The 25,449-nt window shown below is 65.6% G+C and overlaps 2 protein-coding genes across 2 annotated transcripts; both read right to left on the bottom strand.

Annotated features, from left to right (window-relative positions):
• Nucleotides 1-16: 16 nt before the first annotated feature.
• On the bottom strand, nucleotides 17-17,666 carry HDAC6 (histone deacetylase 6). The gene is given in 30 exon segments (XM_075018566.1): nucleotides 17-393; nucleotides 1,579-1,691; nucleotides 1,795-1,947; nucleotides 2,043-2,293; nucleotides 2,672-2,849; nucleotides 3,590-3,632; nucleotides 3,634-3,737; nucleotides 3,841-4,030; nucleotides 4,832-4,900; nucleotides 4,988-5,121; nucleotides 6,410-6,578; nucleotides 7,052-7,180; nucleotides 7,468-7,678; nucleotides 8,371-8,438; nucleotides 8,624-8,727; nucleotides 9,700-9,789; nucleotides 10,158-10,217; nucleotides 11,054-11,082; nucleotides 11,085-11,118; nucleotides 11,202-11,299; nucleotides 11,399-11,437; nucleotides 11,439-11,467; nucleotides 13,223-13,327; nucleotides 14,072-14,166; nucleotides 14,816-14,876; nucleotides 15,597-15,637; nucleotides 15,799-15,883; nucleotides 15,974-16,056; nucleotides 17,327-17,436; nucleotides 17,609-17,666. Coding segments are annotated over 25 exon segments (2,652 nt in total). The 5' UTR covers nucleotides 14,858-14,876; nucleotides 15,597-15,637; nucleotides 15,799-15,883; nucleotides 15,974-16,056; nucleotides 17,327-17,436; nucleotides 17,609-17,666; the 3' UTR covers nucleotides 17-278.
• On the bottom strand, nucleotides 15,745-23,851 carry LOC142025803 (erythroid transcription factor-like). Its single transcript, XM_075018482.1, has 10 exons — nucleotides 23,588-23,851; nucleotides 23,277-23,456; nucleotides 22,790-22,954; nucleotides 20,668-20,813; nucleotides 19,302-19,427; nucleotides 18,319-18,702; nucleotides 17,939-18,218; nucleotides 17,327-17,436; nucleotides 15,974-16,056; nucleotides 15,745-15,883 (listed from the first exon to the last, which is right to left on the bottom strand). Exons 2-10 carry the CDS (start codon nucleotides 23,404-23,406, stop codon nucleotides 15,745-15,747), a joined length of 1,563 nt encoding a protein of 520 aa, XP_074874583.1. The 5' UTR covers nucleotides 23,407-23,456; nucleotides 23,588-23,851.
• Between the last annotated feature and the right edge of the window lie 1,598 nt (nucleotides 23,852-25,449).

Genomic DNA, 25,449 nt, shown 5'->3' with positions numbered 1-25,449 from the left:
GAGGTGGATTAAAAATCCTCAAAAGTGGAGAGTGGGGGGGGTGGGGGGATGTTTAAAAAGTTTTGGGGGGGGTCCCCCCCCTCAGCCGTGCCTCAGTTTCCCCCGTGATGTTTGGTTTTTGTTGGGGGAGGGGGTGTCCCCCCCCCTTTGCCCCCCCCCCCCACCTCTAACCTGGGCCCGGCCCAGCCTGTAGCCCAGGGTGGGGGGTTTTGGGGGGGGGGGGTCCCGTGTGGGGGTGCTGGTGATGGAGGGGGGGGGTTTGGCACGTGTGTAGCCCTTTAAGAGAGTGAGGGGGGGGTTAGGAGTGGGGGAGGGGGGGTGTCAGAGGGAGGGGGTGGGGGGGTCGGTGCCAAACTTGAGGCGGTGGAGGAGGGTCTTGGCGGGGAGCAGGACCTGGGGGGGGGGGGAAAGGGTTGTTAGGGGAGACATTCCCCCCCCAAACACAATGGTTCACCCCAAAGCCCCCCTATTTCCCCCCCATTACCCCAATGGTTCAAGTCCAGTGTTGGCCCCCACCCCCTTTCAAAATGGTTCACCCCAATGCTATCCCTCTCCCCCCCCCCGCATTCCCCAGTGGTTCCCCCCTGTGTCTCCCCCATCCCCAGTGGTGTGCCCCTACCCCTCACCCTAATGGTTCAGTCCAGTGTGTGTCTGTCCAAAATGGTTCACCCCAACATCTCACACCCCCCCCCCGTTCCCCAATGGTTCACCCCAGTGTAACGTGTCCCCCTGCCCCGTTCCCCAATGGTTCACTCCAGCCTGTCCCCCCTCCCAGATCCCCAATGGTTCACTCCAGCCTGTCCCCCAGTGGTTCACTCCAATGTAATGTGTCCCCCAGCCCCATCCCCCAATGGTTCACTCCAGCCTGTCCCCCACCGTCCCTCAATGGTTCACTCCAGCCTGTTCCCCCTCCCAGATCCCCAATGGTTCACTCCAGCCTGTCCCCCCTCCCTGTCCCCAATGGTTCACCCCAATGTAATGTGTCCCCCTGCCCCATCCCCCAATGGTTCACTCCAGCCGGTGCCCCCTCCCTGTCCCCCAGTGGTTCGCTCCAGCCTGTCCCCCTCCCAGTCTCCCAATGGTTCACTCCAGCCTGTCCCCCAATGGTTCACCCCAATGTAATGTGTCCCCCTGCCCCGTTCCCCAATGGTTGACGCCAGCCTGTCCCCCCTTCCTTGTTCCCCAATGGTTCACTCCAGCCTGCCCCCCCTCACCGTCCCTCAATGGTTCACTCCAGCCTGTCCCCCCTCCCAGTCTCCCAATGGTTCACCCCAATGTAATGTGTCCCCCTGCCCCGTTCCCCAATGGTTGACGCCAGCCTGTCCCCCCTTCCCCATCCCCCAATGGTTCACTCCAGCCTGCCCCCCCTCACCGTCCCCCAATGGTTCACTCCAGCCTGTCCCCCAACGGTTCACCCCCAATGTAATGTGTCCCCCAGCCCCATTCCCCAATGGTTGACCCCAGCCTGTGCCCCCTCCCATTTCCCCAATGGCTCCCTCCAGCCTCCTGCCCCCCCCCCCCCCCCCCCCGTGGTCCCGCCCCGTGTCCCCCCCCCCACTCACGGGGTGATGGACGTACCCCCCGCAGGGGTAGCACCAGGCCGACAGGTCCCGCAGACTCAGCACCAGGGGGTGCCCGGCCGCCCCCCCGTGTTCCAGCATGTGCCCCCCCACGTAGCGCCCGCACAGCACCTGGGGGGGGGGGGGAGAGGGGGCGGGGCCGGGGGTGGGCGTGTCACTCACCGGCTGGGGTGGGTGGGGCAGGGGGCGGGGCGGGGGGGGGCAGAGCCCTCACCTGGTGGCAGCTGAGGCAGAGCCAGTTCTCCCGGCGGCTGCCGCAGGCCCCGCAGGGCGGGTTCCCCTCCAGGCCCCGCCCCCCGGGGGGAGGAGCCACGGCTCCCAGGTGGGGACAGTCCAGCAGGGGGGCGACGACGGCGAACAGCGCCTCCTGGCGGCGGGGAGGAATGGGCGGGTGGGTGGGAGGGGCCCAGGCGTCCGGACTCCGCCCCCCCTCCTCCTTCGCCCCGCCCCCCCCCCGCTCACCTCCTCCAGCTCCTCCTCCGGGCAGGGGGGCGACGGGGGATTGGCCGTCGCCCCTTGCGGGAGGGCGTGGTCCGGGAGAGGCTCCGCCCCCCCGGGGGCGCCGGCCCCGCCCTCGGGAGGGTCCCCCAGGCGCAGCTCCCCCAGGCGCAAGATGGCGTCCAGGGGCGGGGCCGTGATGTCAGCGCCGCTGCGTGCGACGTCATCGCCGCCTTCCCCCGAGGGGGGCTCCGGGGGGGTCTCAGCCGGGGGGGCTGGGGGGGGGGGAAAGGGAGCGGGGGGGGGTCTTTGGGGGTGCCCATGGGGTGATGGGGCTCAGGGAGGAGGGGGGGGGTCCCAGGGGTGTCTGGGGGGTCCCATGGGATGGGGGGGGGTCCAAGGGTCCCCATAGGGTGGGGGGGGGGTGTCCCCGTGGGGCAGGGGGGGGGTCCCGGGGGTCCCTGTGGGTCGGGGGAGGGGGTCCCAGTGGGGTGTGGGAGGGTCTCCATGGGGTAAGGGGGTCCCGGTGGTGGCGGTGGGGGGGGTCCCAGGGGTCCCCATGGGGCAGGGGGGGTCCCTGTGGGTCGGGGGTGTCCCGGGGGGGTCCCAGGAGGGTCTGGGGGTGTCCCGGGGGGGTCCCGGGGGTCTCTCACCGGCGGGCGGCAGGCGCAGGCAGCTCCAGGCGCCGCGCTGGGCCCGGCGGGTTCGGGCCAGAGCCCCCAGCGCCGCCGGCTGGGGGGGGCCGGGGGGGGGCAGGGCCGGGGGGGCTCCCAGCAGCACCCCCAGGCACTGCCCCACCCCCTCCGCTGTCACCCCCAGGTTGTACCCGCCCTGCACGACCCCCCCCAAAAAAAGGGGAGACCCTCAGTGTTCCCCCGCTCCAACCAAAACCCATTCTGCCCCCCCCCAGGACCCCCAAAACAGACACCCAGCCCCCCCAAACCCCATTCCACCCCCCAGGACCCCCAAAACAGACACCCACCCCACCCAAAACCCATCTTGCCCCCCCCCCAGGACCCCCAACACAGACCCCCAGCCCCCCCAAAATCCATTCTGCCCCCCCAGGACCCCCAAAAGAGACACCCAGCGCCCCCCAACCCATCCTGCCCCCCCAGGACCCCCAAAACAGACACCCACCCCACCCAAAACCCATCTTGCCCCCCCCAGGACCCCCCAAACAGACACCCACCCCACCCAAAACCCATCTTGCCCCCCCAGGACCCCCAAACCAGACCCCCAGCCCCCCCAAAATCCATTCCACCCCCCGGACCCCCAAAACAGACACCCAGCCCCCCCCAAAACCCATCTTGTCCCCCCCAGGACCCCCAAAACACACACCCAGCCCCCCCAAATCCATTCGCCCCCCCCAGGACCCCCAAAAGAGACCCCCAGCCCCCCCAAAATCCATTCTGCCCCCCCAGGACCCCCAAAACAGACCCCCAGCCCCCTCAAAACCCATCTTGCCCCCCCCCAGGACCCCCAAACCAGCCCCCCAGCCCCCCCAAAATCCATTCCACCCCCCAGGACCCCCAAAACAGACCCCCAGCCCCCCCCCCCCACGCCGTGCTCACCTCGAGGACGAGGACGAGGCGCCCCCCCGCCAGCCCCCCCAGCGTGGGTCATGAGGCCGAAGGTGGGGGGGGACAGCAGGCACCCCCCCAGGGGGTCCCCCCGCCCCGCGTCGAACCCCGCCGACACCAGCACCAACTGGGGGGCAAACTGGGGGGGGGGGGGGGGAAGAGAGACAGGCGTTGGTGGGGGGGGGGCAACACCGCATCCCCCCCTCCCCCAAAAAAAAGCCCCCCCCCCCCCCCCGGCTGACCTGGCAGGCGACGGGCAGGACGAGGCGCGTCATGGCCGCCAGGTAATCGGGGTCCCCGGCGCGGGGGCCCCCCCACCCCACGTTGAGGGTGAAGCCGGCCCCCCGCCCCCTCCCCCGGCGTCGCGGGGACCCCCCGGGACCCCCCGGGAAGAAGGAGCCGTCGTGGCGGTGCAGGGAGATGTACAGCACGCTGCGGGGGGGGGAACACTGCGTGAGGGACCCCCCCGGCACCCCAAATACCCATAAGAACCCCCCCAAATACCCACAAGACCCCCCCAGCACCCACAAACCTCCCCCAGGACCCACAAGACCCCCCACGAGACCCAGAAGACCCCCCAACACCCACAAGACTCCCCCCAGACCCCCCCAGCACCCACAAGACCCTCCCCCAGCACCCACAAACCCCCCCCAGCACCCACAAGACCCCCCACAAGACCTATAAGACCCTCCAGGACCCCCAAGACCCCCCATAAGACCCCCCCAAATACCCACAAGACCCCCCCAGCACCCACAAACCTCCCCCAGCACCCACAAGACCCCCCACAAGACCTCCCCAGGACCCACAAGACCCCCCCTAGCACCCACAAACCTTCCCCAGCACCCACAAGACCCCCCCCAGCACCCACAAGACCCCCCCCAACACCCCCAAACCTCCCCCAACACCCACAAGACCCCCCCCAAGATCACCCCAGCACCCACAAGACCCTCACAAGACCCCCCCCAGGACCCCCCTCAGCACCCACAAACCTCCCCACAAGACCCATAAGACCCCCCCCAGCACCCACAAACCTCCCCCAGGACCCCCAAGACCCTCCCCAGCACCCACAAACCTCCCACAAGACCCATAAGACCCCCCCCCCCAACACCTACAAACCTCCCCCAGGACCCACAAGACCCCCCCCGAAGACCCCCCCAGCACCCCCAAGACCCCCCCAGGACCCCCCTCAGCACCCACAAGCCCCCCCCCCCCCCATACCCCCCCCCCCCCCACCTGGGGTCCTCCTCGAAGATCTTTTGGGTGCCGTTGCCGTGATGAACGTCCCAATCCAGGATCAGCACCCTATGGTGGGAGGGGGGGGGGGGCTGTGTTGAGGAGGAGCAGACTTTGGGGTCCCCCCCACCCCATTATCGCCCCCCCCCCCCGTACCTGAGGGCCCCCCCCGCCAGGCGCTGGCCGTGCCGAGCCGCCACCGCCACGTTGTTGAAGAGGCAGAAGCCGCCGGCGGCGCCGGGGCGGGCGTGATGCCCGGGGGGGCGAACGACTGCCAGGGCGTTCTGCACCTGGGGGGGACACCGGGGGTCGGGGGGGGGTCTTATGGGTCTCATAGAGCCCCCCCATAAGGCCCCATGATGTCCCATAGGATCCCACGACACCCCATAGAGTCCCCGTGACACCCCATAGAGCCCCCGAACACCCCACAGAACCCCTAAAACGCCCCAGAGAGCCCCCAAAATGCCCCACAGAGCCCCCAAAACACCCCATAGAGCCCCCGTGACACCCCATAGAGCCCATGACACCCCATAGAGCCCCCAAAACACCTCAGAGCCTCCCAAATACCCCACAGAGCCCCCCAAATACCCCAGAGCCTGTGACACCCCACAGAGCCCCCAAAACGCCCCATAGAGCCCCCGTGACACCCCAGAGCGCCCAAAATACCCCACAGAGCCCCCAAAACACCCCATAGAGCCTGTGACACCACACAGAGCCCCCAAAATACCCCATAGAGCCCCCAAACACCCCACAGAGCCCCTAAAACGCCCCAGAGAGCCTCCAAAATGCCCGACAGAGCCCCCAAAACGCCCCATAGAGACCCCGTGACACCCCATAGAGCCCCCAAAACACCCCAGAGCCCCCCAAATACCCCACAGAGCCCCCAAAACGCCCCACAGAGCCTCTGTGACACCCCATACGGCCCCCAGAACACCCCACAGGGCTTCCTTAATCCCCCACAAAGCCCCGTGACACCCCATAGAACCCCCATAACACCCCACAGAGCTCCCGTGATGCCCCACAGGGCCCCATGATGTTCTATAGGATCCCACGAACACCCCATAGAACACCCATGACACCCATAGGACCCCCATAACACCTCACAGGGCCTCCCATAATGCCCCATAGGGCCCCCATAACGCCCACAGAGCCCTGTGACACCCCACAGAACACCCATAACGCCCCACAGAGCCCCCATAACATCTCATAGGACCCCACAACACCCCATAGACTCCTCAAGACACTCCATAGGACCCCCATGATGCCACACAGGGGTCCCATAATGCCCCAGAGCCCCCGTAACACCCCCCAGAATGCCCATGACACCCCACAGGGCCCTGCGATGTCCTACAGGATCCCATAAACACCCCATAGAGACCCCATGATGCTCCATAGAGCCCCCACAGCACCCCACGGACCCCCATAACACCCCATAGAGCCCCATAGGGCCCCTTAAGACCCCACAGAGCCCCACGACACCCCATAGTGCCCCCACGATGCCCCGTAGAACCTCTCTAACACCCCATAGAGCCCCCACGACACCCTATAGACCCCCCCCCACCCCCGTCCGGCCCCCACCTGCCCGGTGAGGACGGCGGTGACGGCGGCGCAGGCGGTGCCGGCCGCCAGGCGGGCGCAGGCGTAGGAGCGGGGGCAGAGGAAGACGGAGTTGTAGCGCTCGGCGGCCCCCCGCAGCTCCCGGGGACGCAGCCCCTCCGTCCCCGCCAGCGCCGCCACGTGGGCCCGCCTGCGGGGACCCCGGCTGTCAGGGGGAACCCCCACCACACTGCCCCAAACCTACCCAGGGGGGCACCCAAGGCGCCCCCCACCCCACCATGGCCACATGTACCACCCCACAGGACCCACCCCAGCCCCATGGGACCCACATGTAAGCCTTCGCCCCATAAGACCCACACGTACCCCCCCAATAAGACCCACACGCACCCTCCCAACCCCCTGGGACCTACACAGGCCGCTCCCTAAGCCCCACATACACCCCCCACTCTATAAAACCCACACATACCCCATCATGGGACACACACGTACCCCCCCCAACCCCCTGAGACCTACACATGCCCCTCCATAAACCCCCCACCAGACCCCCCCACCCTGTAAATCCCCCATGTACGCCCCCACAGGACCCAGACACCCCCCCCCAACCCCACGGGACCCACACGTACCCCTCCCCTGTGCCCGGGTGCCCCCCCCGCCTTCACTCACGTGTGGCAGGCGCGCAGCTGGGCGGGCAGGGCGTAGCGTGCGGGCAGGCGCAGGCAGCGCTGGGCCAACCCCAGCTCCCTCAGCCGCTCCACGATCCGCGTCACCCGCTGCGGCGCCTCGGGGTGCTGGCTGCGCCCGGACGCCTGGGTCCCACGTCCCCCACCGCAACCCACCCCCCCCGAAAACCTCCCCCTGAGGACCCAGGCGTCTGGGGAACAGCTCCCCCCCCACACACCTCAGAGAACCCCCTTATCAAGTAACCCCACATTCTGGGGATCAGGGTGTCCAACAGTCCCGTCCCCCCCCTTCAAGACAGACCAAGGTATCCCGGTGCCCCCCAAACCCCTCCCAGGCATGTGGGTGCCCCCCACTCCCCCCACCAAGGGACCCAGAGCCCCCCTCAGCCCCCAGCTGACCTGTCCCAGGGGTTGCAGTGTTCTTCCATCCTCTCGTCGTACAGCAGCCCGGTGCGGGCGGCGGGATGGGGCCAGGCCCTGAGCTCCTCCTGCTCCGCCGGCTCTGGGGGGGTCCCCGGGGCCTCTCCATCATCCTCCAAATCCTCTTCATCCTCCTCCTCCTCGTCTTCTTCATCATCCCCCTCCTCCTCTTCCTCCTCTAACTCTGGCTCTGTGAAGGGGCAGCCTCAGCGAGGGGGCGGGAAGGGGGGGGGGGTGCTCCCCAAACCCCAGACCGGACAGAAAAATGGCAGCCGCTCCTTTTTGGGGTCCCCCTGCCATGGCTGAGGGGATTTGTGGGGGTCCCTGAGGCTGAAGGGATGGCGGGGGGAGCGGCTGGGAGCACCCCAAAAGCGAGCGGGGCTGGAGGCTGAGGGGAGCCAAGATGGCCGCCGCGGTGACAGGGCCGGACTGCGTAGCAACCAAGATGGCGGCCCTAGCAACCGCGCCGGTTGCCTAGCAACGGAGCAGGCGCCCCGCCCACCCACCTCCTCCCGCCCACAAAATGGCCGCCTAGCAACCAAGAATGCCACCCAGCAACCAAGATGGCGCCCTAGCAACCAAGATGGCGCCCTAGCAACCGCGCCGGTTGCCTAGCTACGGAGCAGGCGCCCCCCCCACCTCCTCCCGCCCACAAAATGGCCGCCTAGCAACCAAGAATGCCGCCCAGCAACCAAGATGGCGCCCTAGCAACCAAGATGGCCGCCTAGCAACCAAGATGGCCGCCCTAGCGACCAAGATGGCCGCCCTAGCAACCAGGCCTAGGGGCTCCCCCACAGCCTCCCCTCGAGTTTGTTTTTTTTGGGGGGGGGGGGAGGGCTTAAAGGCTCCCCACGCGGGTTTGGGGGGGCTCCAGGGACTCACCGGCGCAGCGCAGGCAGCTCCAGTACTTGCGGTGGATGGCCAGGGTGCGGGCCACGTTGGCCAGGCCGCTGGGGGGGGAGATTTTGGTGTTGGGGAGCAGGGGGGGGCACCCCCAAATTGCCCGCAGCACCTCCTCCTCTCCCAACCCCCCCCAGGCTACCCAAGACCCCCCAACCCCCCCCAAATCCCCCCCAAAACCTCCTCTCCCCCCCCCCAAATCACCCCCAGCCCCCCCCCCCCGTGTGCCCCTCACCTGGGGGTGGGGGTGATGGGCCCGGGGGGGTCCCCGGGGTCCCCCAGCAGCGTGCGCAGGATGGCGCTGAGCCCCCCCGCCAGCGTCCCCGGCTCCGACCCCCCCTGCGGGAGAGGGCGGTCAGGGGGGGACCTATGGACTCCATACTGCCCTTGGTGGGGGGGGGTCACCCCCTCTAGTGCCCCTCCCAGGGCAGTGGGAGCCCCTTTAGCACCCCTTAACCCCCCAAAATGATCCCCTACAGCACCTCCTATACCCCCCCGCGCTATCCCCTATAGCATTCCCTATAGAGTCCCCTATACTGACCCACACAGCACCCCCTATAGCATCCCGTGTCCCCCCGCCATCCCCTATAGCACTCAGAGCCCCCCCGCGGTGGGACCACAAGGCACCTGAAGACCCTCTTGGCCCTATATGAATCCCATAATCCCCTGGAGGAACCTATATAGTCCCTATACAATTCCTACAATACCCTGGCCGAACGTATACAGCTCCTATACAATTCTTACAACGGCTTAGCGGAACTTACAGAACTCCTATATGGTTCCCATAATAGCCTGGCAGAACATATACATCCCCTATATGGTTTCTATAACGCCCTAGAAAACCTATACAGGCGCTACATCTTGCATAATACGCTTGGGAAATCTATAGATCTCCTATGATTCCTATAATGTGCTAGAAAACCCTATCCAGCTCCTATATGGTTTCTATAATGCGCTGCGGAATGTATACAGCCCCTATATGGTTCTTAAAATCCCCTGGAAGAAGTTACAGGGCTCCTATATGGTTTCCATAATGCCCTGGAACAACATATAGAGCTCCTATATGGTTTCTGCAATGCCCCGGGCGAACCTATAGAGCCCCTACAGCTCCGGCAAGTGGTCCATATGTCCCCTATAGCTCTCACAAATGGCCCCCGTGCACCCTGCAGCGCCTGCAGATGGTCTCGCCCACCCCCACAGGGCCGCTATAGGTGCCATAGGTGGTCCCTATGGCCCCCCCAGCGCCTGCAGATGGCCCCCACGCCCTTATAGCCCCCCACAGTGGCCCCTATAGCCCCTATAGGGTCTTACCTCGAGGGCGAGGAGCAGGCGTCCCCCCGCCAGCGCCGACAGCAGGTGGGTCATGAGGGCGAAGCCGTCGGGGGAGACCCCCATATGTCCCTGGAGGGGGGGGACGGACACATATAGCACCGTGAGGGGGCACGAACCTCCCCACCAGCCCCCTATAGACCCCTCAAGCACCCCTATAATGCCCGGGCGGACCCGTACACCTCCATACAGCCCCCATAGCCCCCCACAGAATTGTTGTCGTGCCCCCCATACCACCCCAAGAAGAGCCATACGTCCCCTATACCCCCCCCAAATAACGTACACATTCCCTATATGACCCCAGCCAGGCACACGCAGCCCCTACACCACCAAAGGGGGGGCCGTAAAGCCCCTAAACCACCCCAGACCCCCCCTATACCACCCCACAAAGCTCTATACGTCCCATACGTCCCTATACGTTGCCCCCCCCCTCCCTGTACCTCCGGCTCCCCCAGGGCGGCATCGAAGCCGGCGGCGACCAGGACGAGCTGGGGCTGGAACTGCGGAGGCGCCGTGTCCGTCTGTCCGTCCGTCCCCCCCAGGGCCCCCCCAAAACCCCCTGGGACCACACAGAACACCCCCAACCCCCCCAGACCCCCCCGGGACCCCCAAACCACCCTACAACCCCCCCAAGGCCCCCCAGACCTTCCTGGGACCCCCCCAACTCCCCGCAAAACCCCCCTGGGACCACCCAGGACACCCCCAACCCCCCCAGACCCCCCCAGGACTCCCCCAACCCCCAAGGGCCCCCCCAAAACCCCCCTGGGACCCCTCAGGGACCCCCCCAACTGCCCCCAAAAGCCCCTGGGACCACCCAGGACCCCCCCAACCCCCAAGGGCCCCCCCAAACCCCCCTGGGACCCCTCAGGGACCCTCCAACCCCCCCCCCGACCTTCCTGGGACCCCTCAGGGACCCCCCCCAACTCCCCCCAAAATCCCCCTGGGACCACCCAGGATACCCCCACCACCCCCAGACCCCCCAAATCCCCCCCAGACCCCTCAGAGACCCCCAAACCCTCCAGGACCCCCCCAAACCCCCATTGAACCCATCAGGGACCCCCCCCAAACCCCCCTGGGACCCTTCAGGGAGTCCCACCACCCCTCTCAAGACCCGCGAGACCCCTCAGGGACCCCCCAAGGACCCCCCAAACCCCCCTGGGACCCCTCAACCCCCCCGGAAGACCCCTCAGGGACCCTCCAACGCCCCTCAGGCCCCCCCCAAGACCTTCCTGGGACCCCAAAAACCCACCCAGGACCCTCCCACCACCCCCAGCCCCCCCCCAAGCCCCCCTGTGACCCCCCAAAAAACCTTCCTAGGACCCCCCCCTCGACTCACCTCGAAGGCGATGGGGAGGAGGAGGTGAAGAAGGCCGCCGCGTAGTCGCCATCCGTCGCGTCAGCCTGTATTTTGGGGGGGGGTGTGTGTGACATCAGACCCTATAGGGCCCCCCTATAGACCCCCCCAGCCCCTATAGGATCCATACGTCATCCCAACGCAGGTCGACGGTGAAGCCCTCGCCCCGGCCGGCGGCCGGCGGTTGCCGGGGGGTCCTCACCCCGGTGTACCCCGAAACACAAGACGCTGCGATAAACGGGAGGGGACGGTTACGGGGGGGGGGGGGGGGGGCTCCCAGTGCCTCCCAGTATATCCCAGTATATCCCAGTATATCCCAATACTCACCTGGGGTCCTCCTGGAAGAGGCGGGGGATGGCTTGGCTGGGCTGGGCGCACCAGTCCACGATGAGGATACTGGGGGGGGGGAGAAGCCGGGTGTTTAGGGGGGGGGGCTGCAAACCCCCAGCCCCCCAAAAAAGGCACCTGGGGGGGCTGCAACTCCCACCTACCCCCCCAAAAAAGGGACCCAGGGGGGCTGCAACCCCCCAAAACACCCCCCTACCCCCCCAAAAAAAAGGGACCCAGGCGTCTGGGGGGGCTGCAACCCCCAAAACACCCCCCTGTCCCCCAAAAAAAAGGGACCCAGGCGTCTGGGGGGGCTGCAACCCCCCAAAACACCCCCCTACCCCCCAAAAAAAAGGACCCAGGCGTCTGGGGGGGGCTGCGACCCCCCAAAAAAAGGGACCCAGGCGTCTGGGGGGGGCTGCAACCCCCCAAAACACCCCCCTATCCCCCCAAAAAAAGGGACCCAGGCGTCTGGGGGGCTGCGACCCCCCAAAACACCCCCCTACCCCCCAAAAAAAAGGGACCCAGGCGTCTGGGGGGGGCTGCAAACCCCCAGCCCCCCAAAAAGGCACCTGGGGGGGCTGCAACCCCCACCTACCCCCCCAAAAAAGGGACCCAGGGGGGCTGCAACCCCCCAAAACACCCCCCTATCCCCCTTAAAAAAGGGACCCAGGCGTCTGGGGGGGCTGCGACCCCCCAAAACACCCCCCTACCCCCCCAAAAAAGGGACCCAGGCGTCTGGGGGGGCTGCGACCCCCCAAAAAAAGGGACCCAGGCATCTGGGGGGGGCTGCAACCCCCCAAAACACCCCCCTACCCCCCAAAAAAAAGGGACCCAGGTGTCTGGGGGGGGCTGCAACCCCCCAAAACACCCACCTACCCCACAAAAAAAAGGGACCCAGGCGTCTGGGGGGGCTGCAACCCCCCAAAACACCCCCCTACCCCCCAAAAAAAGGGACCCAGGCATCTGGGGGGGGCTGTGACCCCCCAAAAAAAGGGACCCAGGCGTCTGGGGGGGGCTGTGACCCCCCAAAAAAAGGGACCCAGGCTTCTGGGGGGCTGCAACCCCCCAAAACACCCCCCTACCCCCCAAAAAAAGGGACCCAGGCGTCTGGGGGGGCTGCAACCCCCCAAAACACCCCCCTACCCCCCAAAAAAAAGGGACCCAGGCATCTGGGGGGGCTGCGACCCCCTAAAACACCCCCCTACCCCCCAAAAAAAGGGACCCAGGCGTCTGGGGGGGCTGCAAACCCCCAGCCCCCCAAAAAAGGCACCTGGGGGGGCTGCAACCCCCACCTACCCCCCCAAAAAAGGGACCCAGGGGGGCTGCAATCCCCCAAAACACCCCCCTACCCCCCAAAAAAAGGGACCCAGGCGTCTGGGGGGCTGCAACCCCCCAAAACACCCCCCTACCCCCCAAAAAAAAGGGACCCAGGCGTCTGGGGGGGGCTGCAACCCCCAAAACACCCCCCTACCCCCCAAAAAAAGGGACCCAGGCATCTGGGGGGGGCTGTGACCCCCCAAAAAAAGGGACCCAGGCATCTGGGGGGGGCTGCGACCCCCCCAAAAAAGGGACCCAGGCATCTGGGGGGGGCTGCAACCCCCCAAAACACCCCCCTACCCCCCAAAAAAAAGGGACCCAGGCGTCTGGGGGGGCTGCGACCCCCCAAAAAAAGGGACCCAGGCATCTGGGGGGGGCTGCAACCCCCCAAAACATCCCCCTACCCCCCCAAAAAGGGACCCAGGCGTCCGGGGATGGGGCTGGGGGGGCTGCAACCCCCCCAAAAAGGGACCCAAGCGTTCGGGGACCCCCCCCCAAACTCACCGCTGCACCCCGAGGTGTCTCTGGGCCGCCCGGGCCGCGACGGCGACGGCGTTGAAGACGCAGCGGCCGCTGGCGGCGTCCGGCTGCGCGTGGCGCCCGGGGGGGCTATAGGGGGGGACGTAAGTGCCCCTATAGCACCCCTATAGAGCCCTGGGGGCCCTATAGTGCCCCCCCCCCCCCCCGGACCCCCACACCATCCCTATAGGTTCTATACCACCCTCAAGGACCCCATAGCTCCTCTAAGACCCTACAGCAACCTGGGATACCCTACAGCCCCTATAGCGTTCTCAGGCCCCCTATAACACCCTATAGCTCCTATAATGGTCCTGAACACCCTATAGCCCCCCCCCCAGGGCCCCTATAGCACCACAAAAGACCCCACAGGTCCCTTACGCCATTCTCACGTTTTCACAGACCCTATAGCACCCCCAGGACCTCTATAACACCCAGAAACCCCCTATAGTCACCCCCGTACCCCTATACCATCTACCACGTCCTTATAGCCTCCATACCCCCCCCCCCAAACCCCCTACAACACCCCCAGGGCTCCGTAACACCCCTAGAGCCCCTATGGCCCCCATAGGGGCCAGAAAACCGTCTCTGCGCCCCCCCCAGCCTCCAAACTCCCTGGTGGTACGTATAGATTCCCTATACTGATAAAACCAGCCCCTATATATTCCATACATCTTGCTGCCGCACCTCAAGCAGCTGCCACAGCCCTTGGAGGGGGGGGCAGGCATCTATAGGGGCTGGGGGGGGGGGGGGGTTGCCGCAGCTCTATAGGGCCCGGAGAAGCGCGTACATCCCGGGGGGGTACCTATAGCCCCTATACGTCCCCTCCGGCCGTACCGCAGCAGCGCCAGCCCGTTGCGCAGGTCCCCGCTCAGCACCTTCGTCAGCAGCGCCAGCAGCGAGCCCGCGGCCAGGCGGGACGTCCCCACCTCCTGCAGGGGACCCACGCGTCCGGGAGGGGACCCCCAAAAACCCCCCCAGGGCACCCAGGTGGTCGGGGGGACCCCAAAAACCCATGGAGGGACCCAGGTGGCTGCGGGGACCCCCAAAACCCCTCCAGGGGACCCAGGTGGCCAGGGGGACCCAAAAACCCACGGAGGGACCTGGGTGGCCGGGGGGACCCCTGAAACCCCTCCAGGGGACCCAGGCGGCCAGGGGGACCCCAAAAACCCCCATGGAGGGACCCAGGTGGCCGGGGGGACCCTAAAAACCCATGGAGGGACCCGGGTGGCCGGGGGGACCCTAAAAACCCATGGAGGGACCCGGGTGGCCGGGGGGACCCCAAAACCCCCATGGAGGGACCCAGGCGGCCGGGAGGGGACCCCCAAAACCCCCCAGGAGACCCACACGTCTGAGAGGGGACCCCCAAACCTCCCCCAGGGGACCCAGGTGGCCAGGGGGACCCCAAAATCCCATGGAGGGACCCAGCTGTCCAGGAGGGGACCCCCAAACCCGTGCCCCCCCCCCCCCCCCCCCCCAGGACCCAGGCGTCAGGACCCTCCCCACCTCCCTGGGGACCCCCTCTTTCTTCGCAGACACCCCGATATCCCCAAGGGGACCCCAGCGTCCGGGTGCACTCACCGAGGGGGTTGGGGGGGGGCACCCGGGGGTCTGCAGCTCCATCTGGGCCAGGAAGGTGGGGCTGGGGACCCCAAAACTGCTCTCAGGGACCCCGACACCATCCGAGGCCCCCCCAAACTCCTTGGGGACACGTCAGGGCTCCCTACACTCCCCTACAGCCCCCCAAACCCCTCGGAGACCCCCCCAAATCCCTTAGGAACCCCCAAAACCCAACAAAGACCCCCCCAGGGTTCCCACACTCCCCTACAGCCCCCCAAACCCCTCGGAGACCCCCCCAAATCCCTTAGGAACCCCCAAAACCCAACAAAGACCCCCCCAGGGTTCCCCACACTCCCCTACAGCCCCCAAACCCCTCGGAGACCCCCCCAAATCCCTCAGGAACCCCCAAAACCCAACAAAGACCCCCCCAGGGCTCCCCCCACGCCCCCAGGATGCCCCCAAACCCCTCAGAGACCCCCCCCCAAATCCCTCAGAAATCCCCAACATCTCTCAAGCACCCCCAGGCCCCCCAAACCCCTCTGAGACACCCCAAATCCCCTGAAGGACCCACCCTACGCTCCCATTCCCCCCCCCCCAATACCCTCAGGGACCCCTAAACCCTCCTCAAGACCCCCCCCCTCCAAATCCCCCAACCCTGCCCCCCCTCCCAGTGCCCCACAGCCCCCCATTTCCCCCTCTATCTCCCCCAAACCCCCTCCAAGCCCCCCAAACAACCCAAACCCCCCCTTAAACCTCCCCCAGCCCCCCCCACCCCCCAAAAAAGCCCCCCCCCCCCCCAAACCTGTGCACCAGCAGCAGCTCTTCATCGGTAGCCGGGCGACACTAAGGACGAGATGCGGCGTGAGGGACCCGAGCGTCCGGGGTGGGGGGGGACACATCCAGCCACCTGGGGGGGGCACCCAGGTGTCTGGGGGGGGGCACCCAGGTGTCTAGGGGGGGGTCACCGAGGCATCCGGGGGGTACAAAAGAATCCGGGCGCTCACCTCCACGCGGACGCAGCGCTGCACCAGCCCCAGCTCCTCCAGCGTCGCCCACGCGGCCGACAGCGGGTCCGGACCCTCGGGGGTGCTATGGGTGAAATTTGGGGGGGGGGGGGGAGTGGTGAGGGGACCCTGGTGTTTGGGGAAGGGGGGGGTTTCGGGGGGGGGGGGGGAGTACCTGTCATCCTCCAAAACGGCGGCGAATCGTTCGTCGTAGACCAGCCCCGTCCCCGTGGGGGCCGTCGCCTCCGTGCCCAGATCCTGTCACCGGTGGGAACCCAGGGGTCCGGGGAGGGGAACCAGGGGTCTGGGTGGCCCCCCCACCACCACCCAAGGGAGACCCCCCCCACCCCATCTTCCAAAGCACCCAGGGGCCCGGGAGCCCCCCACCCATCTCCCAAGGCACCCAGGCATCTAGAAGCCCCCCCCCCTCAAAAGCACCCAGGCATTTGGGTGCCCCCCTACCCCTGAAAGGAGCCCCCCACCCATTTCCCAAGGCACCTAGGTGCCCAAGTGCCCCCCCGCAGCCCCCAAGGGAGCCCCTCACCCATTTCCCAAGACACCCAGGTACCCAGATACCCCCCCAACCCCCAAGAGAGCCCCCCCCCCCCCATCTCCCAAGGCACCCAGGCATCTGGAACCCCCCCCCGCTACCCCTAAAGGGAGCCCACCACCCATTTCCCAAGACACCCAGGTACCCAGATACCCCCCCCCAACCCCCAAGAGAGCCCCCCCACCCATTTCCCAAGGCACCCAGGTGTCCAAATGCCCCCCCCGCAGCCCCCAAGGGAGACCCCCACCCATTTCCCAAAGGACCCAGGCATCCGGAAGCCCCCCCACTCCCATCTCCCAAGGCACCCAGGTGTCTGGGTGCCCCCTCCACCCCCCAAGAGAGCCCCCAACCCCCAAGGGAGCCCCCCCACCCATTTCCCAAGACACCCAGGTACCCAGATACCCTCCCCAACCCCCAAGAGAGCCCCCCCACCCATTTCCCAAGACACCCAGGTACCCAGATACCCTCCCCCAACCCCCAAGAGAGCCCCCCCACCCATTTCCCAAGACACCCAGGTACCCAGATACCCCCCCCAACCCCCAAGAGAGCCCCCCCACCCATTTCCCAAAGCACCCAGGTGTCCAAATGCCCCCCCCCGCAGCCCCAAGGGAGACCCCCACCCATTTCCCAAAGGACCCAGGCATCCGGAAGCCCCCCCACTCCCATCTCCCAAGGCACCCAGGTGTCTGGGTGCCCCCTCCACCCCCCAAGAGAGCCCCCCAACCCCCAAGGGAGCCCCCCCACCCATTTCCCAAGGCACCCAGGTGTCTGGGTGCCCCCTCCACCCCCCAAGAGACCCCCCCCCCATTTCCCAAGGCACCCAGGTGTCCAGGTAACCCCCCCCTGCCCCCCAAGGGACCCCCCCCCCCCATTTCCCAAGGCACCCAGGTATCAGGGCACCCCCTTCCCCCCCCCCCAGGGGACCCAGATGTCGGGGTACCCCCCCCCCCCAAGGGGGTCCGGGCAGGCCCCGCCTACCAGCCGCTGTAGCTCCGCCTCCAGCCCCTCCCTACGGCTCCGGGCCCGCCCTCGACGTTTGGCCTCGGGGAGCCCCCCCCGCTGCGGGGGGCGCGGCGCCCCGCCCGCCCCTGGGGCGGAGCCAAGTTAGCCCCGCCCATCATCCATCCCCCCCCAAACCCCGCCCACCTCCTCAAACCTTCGCACCCCGCCCACCCACCCCCAAGCCCCACCCAGTGCAGTTCAGCCCCGCCCGCTCCCCCTCCAAGCCCCGCCCGCCTCTCTGGCCCCGCCCCTTCTCACCATGGCAGCCGGGGGCGGGGCTCTAGCGCCGCGCGGGGGGGGGCATCGCAGGGGGGGCCTGAGGGGGGGGGTGTAACGGGTTAAGGGGGGTCAGGAGAAATGGGGGGGGGGGGGGAGGGGGGGCACGGGGGGGGGTTACCGGGGCTGGGGGATAACTGGGGGCGGGGGGGGGGGGGGGGAAACGGGGGTCCGCGGCGGCGGTGAGAGGGGCTGGGGGGGCTCCATGGGCCGGGGGGGCTCCATGGGCTCGGGGGGGGGGGGGTTAGGGGGGTTTGGGGGGGTTCGGGGGGGTCCCGGGTTCCTGAGGGAACCGGGAGCGGCCGCGCTCACCTGCAGCCCCGTGCGACGCTGGCGCCGGGCGCACGGCGATGACGTCGAACAGGGGGCGGGGCGACGTAGGAGGCGGAGCCGAGAGGGGAACGAGGCAAAGGGGCGGAGCCCGGGCTGGGAGAAAGGGGATAAAAGGGGCGTGGTTTCGCGGCTCGCCGGCCGCCGTGCTGAGCCGCCATGTTGGATGCGCCCCCATGGAGGCCGCCATCTTGGGCGTGCCCCACTGGAGGCCGCCATCTTGGAACCCACTACGGTGTGCCCGCGGCGGGGGTGGAGGGCACTATGTTGTATCAGCATTTTGGGGGTGCCCCCCCCTCAGCCCCCCCCAGGGGGCACACACACACCCCCCCCCAAGCACCCAAGTGCACCCCCCAAATAACGAGGCCTGAGCCGAGCTCCATTTCCAATACCAAACTGTAATTGGGGGGTCCCCCACCCCCATTAAAGCTGAGGCCGGGGGGGGGCCCAGCAGGGGTTGGGGGGGCAGCGTAACTTCCCCCAGGCCCCCCCAAAAAGGGTCCGGTGGCAGAGAAAGGCAGGAGGTGTCCGGAGAGGACGAGGGGTCCGAGGGTGTAGAGGGCAGCCGGATCCTCTGGAGGGGGCTGAGGGGGTGCTGGGGGGGGCAGCGGGGGCCCCCCCATGGCATCCGTCACCCCCCCGGGGCCGCCGGCGCCCCCCCCTTGCCGTCGTTTCTTCCCCTTGGCCGAGACCTTGCGGTTTCGGGTCTGGATCCCGTCCTTGCGCATGGTCAGGGGGCGGTTCACCTGTGAGGGGGGGGGGGACATGATGCAGGTTTTTTGGGGGGGGGGAACCCCTGGACCCCCCCCCCATCACCACTAGACCCCTGGGGGTCCCCAATCTCCCTTCCCAACCCCCCCCCGACTGAGGGAGCCAGGCATTTTTGGGGGGGGACCCAGGCATTTGGGGGGGGACCCAGGCATCCAGGCATCCTCCCACCCCAGGGTGACCCCACCCACCCACCCCAAGGTGGGGGGTCCCTAAAATCCCAAAAGACCCCCCCCCATGGCTAAGGGGACCCGAGCATCCAGAGAGGACCCAGGCACCCCAAGGGGGGGGAACCCAGGGATTTGGGGGGATTCCTATGAGGTTTGGGGGTGCTGGGGGGGTTTGGGGGTCCTGGGGGGTTTTGGGGGTCCCCGGGGGGGTTTTGGGGGGGTCCCTCAAATCCCAAAAGACCCCCCCCATGGCTAAGGGGACCCGAGCATCCAGGGAGCACCCACATGCACCCAGGCACCCCAGGAACTGCAAGGGGGGGAACCCAGGGATTTGGGGGGTGCCTATGAGGTTTGGGGGTCCTGGGGGGGTTTGGGGGTCCCCGGGGGGTTTTGGGGGGGTCCCTCACCTGGTGCAGTTTGTAGTAGAGGCCGCAGGCGTTGCAGACGGGGTCCCCCCGGGGGCTGCGACGCCAGAGGGTGGTGGTGCTGGTCTGGCAGTTGCTGCAGACGGTGCCGGCCCGCTTGCTCACCAGCTGGGGGGGCAAAGAGGGGTTAAGGGGGGATTTGGGGGGGTGTTTGGGGGGCTAGGAGGGGGTTTGAGGGGGCTAGGAGGTGGCTGGGGGGTGTTTGGGGGGGCTAGGAGGGGGCTAGGAGGGGTCTGGGGGGTGTTTGGGAGAGTTAGGAGAGGTTTGGGGGGCATTTGGGGGGGCTAGGAAGGCATTTGGGGGGCTAGGATGGGTCTGGGGGGGCCTAGGAGGGGTCTGGGGGGCATTTGGGGGGCTAGGAGGGGTTTGGGGGGTGTTTGGGGGGCTAGGAGGGGTTTGGGGGGCGTTTGGGGGGGCTAGAAGGGGTTTGGGGGGGCTAGGAGGGGTCTGCAGGGGTGTTTGGGGGGGCTAGGAGGGGTTGGGGGGGGCTAGGAGGGGTCTGGGGGGCATTTGTGGGGGCTAGGAAGGGTTTGGGGGGCCAGGAGGGGTCTGGGGGGTGTTTGGGGGAGCTAGGAAGGGTTGGGGGGCATTTGGGGGTGGTAGAAGGGGTTTGGGGGGGCCAGGAGGGGTCTGGGGGGCATTTGTGGGGGCTAGGAGGGGTTTGGGGTGGGCTAGGAGGGATCTGGGGGGGTTGGGGGGGCTAGGAGGGGTTTGGGGGGGCCTAAGAGGGGTCTGGGGGCATTTGGGGGGACTAGGAGGGGTTTGGGGGGCATTTGGGGGGGCTAGGAGGGGTCTGGGGGGCCTAGGAGGGGTCTGGGGGGGCCTTTGGGGGGGCTAGGAGGGGTTTGAGGGGCATTTGGGGGGGCTAGGAGGGGTTTGGGGGAGCCAGGAAGGGTTGAGGGGGGCATTGGGGGGGCTAGGAGGGGTTGGGGGGGGGCAGGAGGGGTCTGGGGGGCATTTGGGGGGGCAAGGAGGGGTTTGGGGGGGCCAGGGGGGTTGAGTGGGGCTAAGGGGAGTTTGGGGGGGATTTGGGGGGCTACGAGGGGTTTGGGGGGGCTGGAGGCTCACTGGGGGACAGTGGGGGTACCTGGTGGGGTTTGGGGGGGGCACCAGGGGGAGATGGGGGGGCTGGGGGGGGCACTGGGGGGCAGGAATTTGGGGGGCACTGGCTGGGGGGGGGGGTCTGCGAGGGGGATTTGGGGGTGCTGGCGACCACCAGCGGGGAAACTGGGAGCACTGGGAGAGCACTGGTGGGGGTGTCTGCAGGGTTGGGGTCCCCTGGGGTTTTTTTTGGGGGGGGGGGGGATTGGGGGGATTTTGGGGGATTTGGGGGGATTTTGGGGCTCACCAGGCGCTTTTTGGGGCGGATGAGGGGCCGGTTGTGGCCGTTGAGGCGGTGGTAGAGCCCGCAGGCGTTGCAGAGGTAATGGCCCGTCCCGTCCCGCCGCCACAGCGGCGTCGCCGTCGCCCCGCAGTTCACGCACTCCCGCGCCTCTGCCCAGTACAAACCAGTAAAAACCAGTAAAAACCAGTACAAGCCAGTAAAAACCAGTAAAAGCCAGTAAAAACCAGTAAAAACCAACATAAAGCAGCACCAAGCAGCACAATCCCCTACAGACCCCCACACGCCCCAGCGTGCATCTCCAGTTCACACACTCTGCCCACTATCAACCAGTATAAACCAGTTTGGATCACTCCAAACCAATATAGAGCATAAAGACCAGTAAAGACCAGTATAAACCACGGCAGACCAGTATGAGATAGCATGGGGCGTCGCGCATCCCGGCGCGCACCCCGGCGTGCACTCACAGTTCACCCATCCTGCCCAGTATCAACCAGTATAACCCAGTTTAAACCCATATAAACCAGTATAAACCAGTTTAAATCTTTATAAACTTATATAAACCAATATACACCAGTATGGAATAGCATGAACCAGTATGGACCAATATACGGTCGTGGAAAGCACTGGGGACCCCAGTCTGCACCCATGCTCCTGCAGCTCTGCCCAGTATAAGCCAGTATGGACCAGTATAAACCAGTACCAATCTATACAGAACAGTACTGCCCCGGATAAACCAGTATGGACCAGTATAAACCAGTACCAATCTATACAAAACAGTACTGCCCAGTATAAACCAGTATGGACCAGTATAAACCAGTACCAATCTATACAGAACAGTACTGCCCAGTATAAACCAGTATAGACCAGTATAAACCAGTACCAATCTACACAGAACAGTACTGCCCAGTATAAACCAGTATGGACCAGTATAAACCAGTACCAATCTACACAGAACAGTACTGCCCAGTATAAACCAGTATAGACCAGTATAAACCAGTACCAATCTACACAGAACAGTACTGCCCAGTATAAACCAGTATGGACCAGTATAAACCAGTATCAATTTATACAGAACAGTCCTGACCAGTATAAACCAGTAAGCACAGGTCACTGCACACCCCAGTGTCCACCCACAGGTCACATTCTGCTGCACTCCCACCCAGTATATCAACCAGTATAAAACAGTAAAAACCAGTATGCACCAGTATGTGCCCCAATATGCACCCCCAGTTCCTACACCCCCCCGTCTCTGCCCAGTATGGACCAGTACAGACCAGTACGTGCCCCAGCACACCCCCCCAGTTCCTACACTCCCATTGCCTTTGCCTAGTATAGACCAGTATGGACCAATATAGACACCAGTATGGACCAGTACAGACCAGTACGTGCCCCAATATGCACCCCCAGTTCCTACACCCCCCCGTCTCTGCCCAGTATGGACCAGTACAGACCAGTACGTGCCCCAATATGCACCCCCACTTCCTACACCCCCCCGTCTCTGCCCAGTATGGACCAGTACAGACCAGTACGTGCCCCAGCACACCCCCCCAGTTCCTACACTCCCATTGCCTTTGCCCAGTATAGACCAGTATGGACCAATACAGACACCAGTATGGACCAGTACAGACCAGTACATGCCCCAGCACACACCCCCACTTCCTACACCCCCCCGTCTCTGCCCAGTATGGACCAGTACAGACCAGTACGTGCCCCAATATGCACCCCCAGTTCCTACACCCCTAAGTCTCTGCCCAGTATGGACCAGTACAGACCAGTACGTGCCCTGGTGTGCACCCCCAGCTCATACACCCCCCCATCTCTGCCCAGTATGGACCAGTACAGACCAGTATGTGCCCCAGCACACACCCCCAGTTCCTACACCCCCCCGTCTCTGCCCAGTATGGACCAGTACAGACCAGTACGTGCCCCAATATGCACCCCCAGTTCCTACACCCCCCCGTCTCTGCCCAGTATGGACCAATACAGACACCAGTATGGACCAGTGCGCCCCCCCCCAGTGCATACCAGTATGAACTGCTGTGCCCCAGTATAACCCCCCCAGTCCACCCCACTGTCCACCCCCCCTCCCCAGTCTGCACCAGTGCTCCCAGTAGAACCGACTCACCGCAGGGCGGGGGGGCGCTGGGGGGCAGGAGGGGCCCCGCAGGGGGGGGGCTGCCCCGGGGGGGCTGCAGCAGCTCCAGAAATCGGGGGGGGTCGGGGGGGGGGGCGGCCCAGGGGGGGCCCCCCAACGTTCCCCCGTCGGCCCATGGCACCAGCGACAGGCGGCCTGGGGGGGGGGGGGAACACACATATTAGTGAGGGGGGGGGACACACGACACGGTGGGGGGGGCATGGGGACAAGGGGGGGGACACTGGGGACAAGGGGGGGGACACTGGGGACAAGGGGGGGGACACTGGGGGGCTATGAGGACATGGGGGGGGACATGGGGGGGCATTTGGGACAAGGGGGGGGCCCCTGGGGGGGGATACAAGGACATGGGGGGGGGCACATAGGGGGAAATTGGGGGGGGGGCACAAGAAGGGACAGGGGGAAGGGAATTGGGGACACGTGGGGACATGAGGACAAGGGGGGGGACACAGGGGGGTACCTGGGGGGGGGTAGGGGGCCAGCAGCCCCCCCGCCTCCAGCCCTTCGGGCCCCCCCAGCCCTAAGAAAGCTCCGGCATCATCTGGGAAAGGGGGGGCCCCCTCCGGCCCCCCCAACGCCACGAACTCCATGGGGGACCCGGACGTCTGGGTCCCCGGGGGGGCAGCAGCGACAGCAGGGCCTGTGGGGAGACACCCCCCCCCCCCTCCCCAAAATTAGCACCCGGACATCTGGGTGTTCCCCCCCCCCTCCCCAAAAAACCCCACGGGGCAGAGAAATGGGGGTGGGATTTGGGGGGGGGGAATCACTAACCTGGAGCCGTCGTGTCACCGTGGGTCGGACGGACGGACAGACGGACGGGGAGGGGCGCGGGCCCCGCCCTGGGGTTGGGCCGGCAGGGGAGGGGCTTTGGGACCCCACCCTGGCTGGACAACCCCCCCCCACGTCCCAAAAAAAAGTTGGGGGGGTGTTTGGGGGGGGGCGCAGCCCGGATGCTTGGGTCCCCCTGGAAGATCCCGGACGCCTGGGGGTCCCCCCCCACCCCGGACGTCCGGGTCCTTGGCGTGGGGGGGGTGATAAAATTGGGGGGGGGGGGGTGTGATAAAGCTGGGGGGGGGGTGATAAAGTTGGAGGGGGGGGTCAGCACCCAGACACCTGGGTCCCTGAGGGGTCTGCAGAGGTGGGGGGCACCCAGATGTCTGGGGCTCTTGGGGTTTTTTTTTGGGGGGGGGGTGGGGTGGGGGTGGATGCCTGGGTCCACGGCCCCCCCCCGCCGGGACGTCAACGGCCCCCGGGGCTGCCAGGTCCTGATAAGCCTTATCTGATGCCGGGGCCGGCGGCGGTTGGGTTTTGGGGGGGGGCAGGGCGGAGCCAAGGGACCCAGGCGTCCGGGTGTCCGTCCCCCCCCCGCCACCCCCGGGGTTCAGGGGAAGGTGCCGGCCCCTTCCCCGAAACCGCCTTATCGGCCCCGGCCAGAACGGGGGAACCCCCCCCCCCCCAAACCCCGCCGCCGCCACCACCATTAGCGTAGGTCCTACGTAAACACCACCCGGCGGCAGAGCACCCCAAAATTCAGGGGGTTCGGACCCCAAACGGCGGGGGTTTAGCCCAAAATTTGGGTTTCCGGGGCCAAAATTGGGGATTTTCAGCCCCAAATTCACTTTTTTTGGCGCCGAAAGGGGGATTTTCGCCCCCTGATTTGGCATTTTTGGCCTCGGAACGGGTGTTTTCGAAGGAGAAATGCAATCCGGAGCCACAAAATTAGGGGTTTCAGCCTCAAATTCGGGAATTACGAGCCCAAATCAGCACATTATAAGCCAAATTTGCAAATTCCAACACCGAAGCGCAATCCTCTGCTTTCAAATTGGTTTCAGCCACAAACCAGCACTTTTCACACTGAATTCCAAGCTTTCTGCTCCAATATTGGGCTTTTTAATTTCAAAATCAGGAATTTCAACCCAAGAGTGGTGTTTTCAGATCCGTATTGGGGGTTTCAGCCCCCCAAATGAGGATTTTCAGCCCCAAATCCACTGGTTTTGGCACCAAAATGGGTATCTTCAGCCCCCCCCCGCCCCAGTCCTGCACTTTGGGGCCCCAAAACGGGTGTTTTCAAGGAAGAAATAGAGTCAGCAGTCCTGAAATTGGGGTTTTCAGCCCCAAATTTGGGAATTATAAACCCAAATTTCCAAATTATACAGCCAGATTAACAAATTTCAACAGAAAAGTGCAATATTCTGCCTTCAAATTGTTCATTTCCAGCCACTACTTGGGGGTTTTCCACTGAATTCGTGGCTTCTGCCCCAAAATTGGGTTTTTTAACCTCAAAATCAGGCTTTTCAATCTAAAATTGGTGCTTTCAGCCCCAGCTTGGGGGTTTCAGCCCCCAAAGTGAGGATTTTCAGCTCAAAACTGGGATTTTTTTCAACCCAAAGTTTGTTATTTTCAGCCCCAAATGAACATTCTTGGCACCTAGTTAGAGATTTTTAGCCCCAAATTTGGCACTTTCAACCTCAAAACTGGTGTTTTCTCTCCCAGCTGGTGGGTTTCAGCCTCAAAAATGAGAATTTTCAGCCCCAAGTGGGAATTTTCAGCCCCAGAAGGCACATTTCCAACCCCCAAATTGGGAATTCTCAGCTCAAAACTGGGGATTTCAGGGCTAAAACTGGGGAATTTTC

Source organism: Buteo buteo, chromosome 30 (genome assembly GCF_964188355.1).
Source record: "Buteo buteo chromosome 30, bButBut1.hap1.1, whole genome shotgun sequence".
In the NCBI taxonomy this organism is placed as follows: Eukaryota; Metazoa; Chordata; class Aves; order Accipitriformes; family Accipitridae; genus Buteo; species Buteo buteo.
Note: the sequence above shows the minus strand (reverse complement) of the source record. Positions and strands in the feature narration are given on the sequence as shown.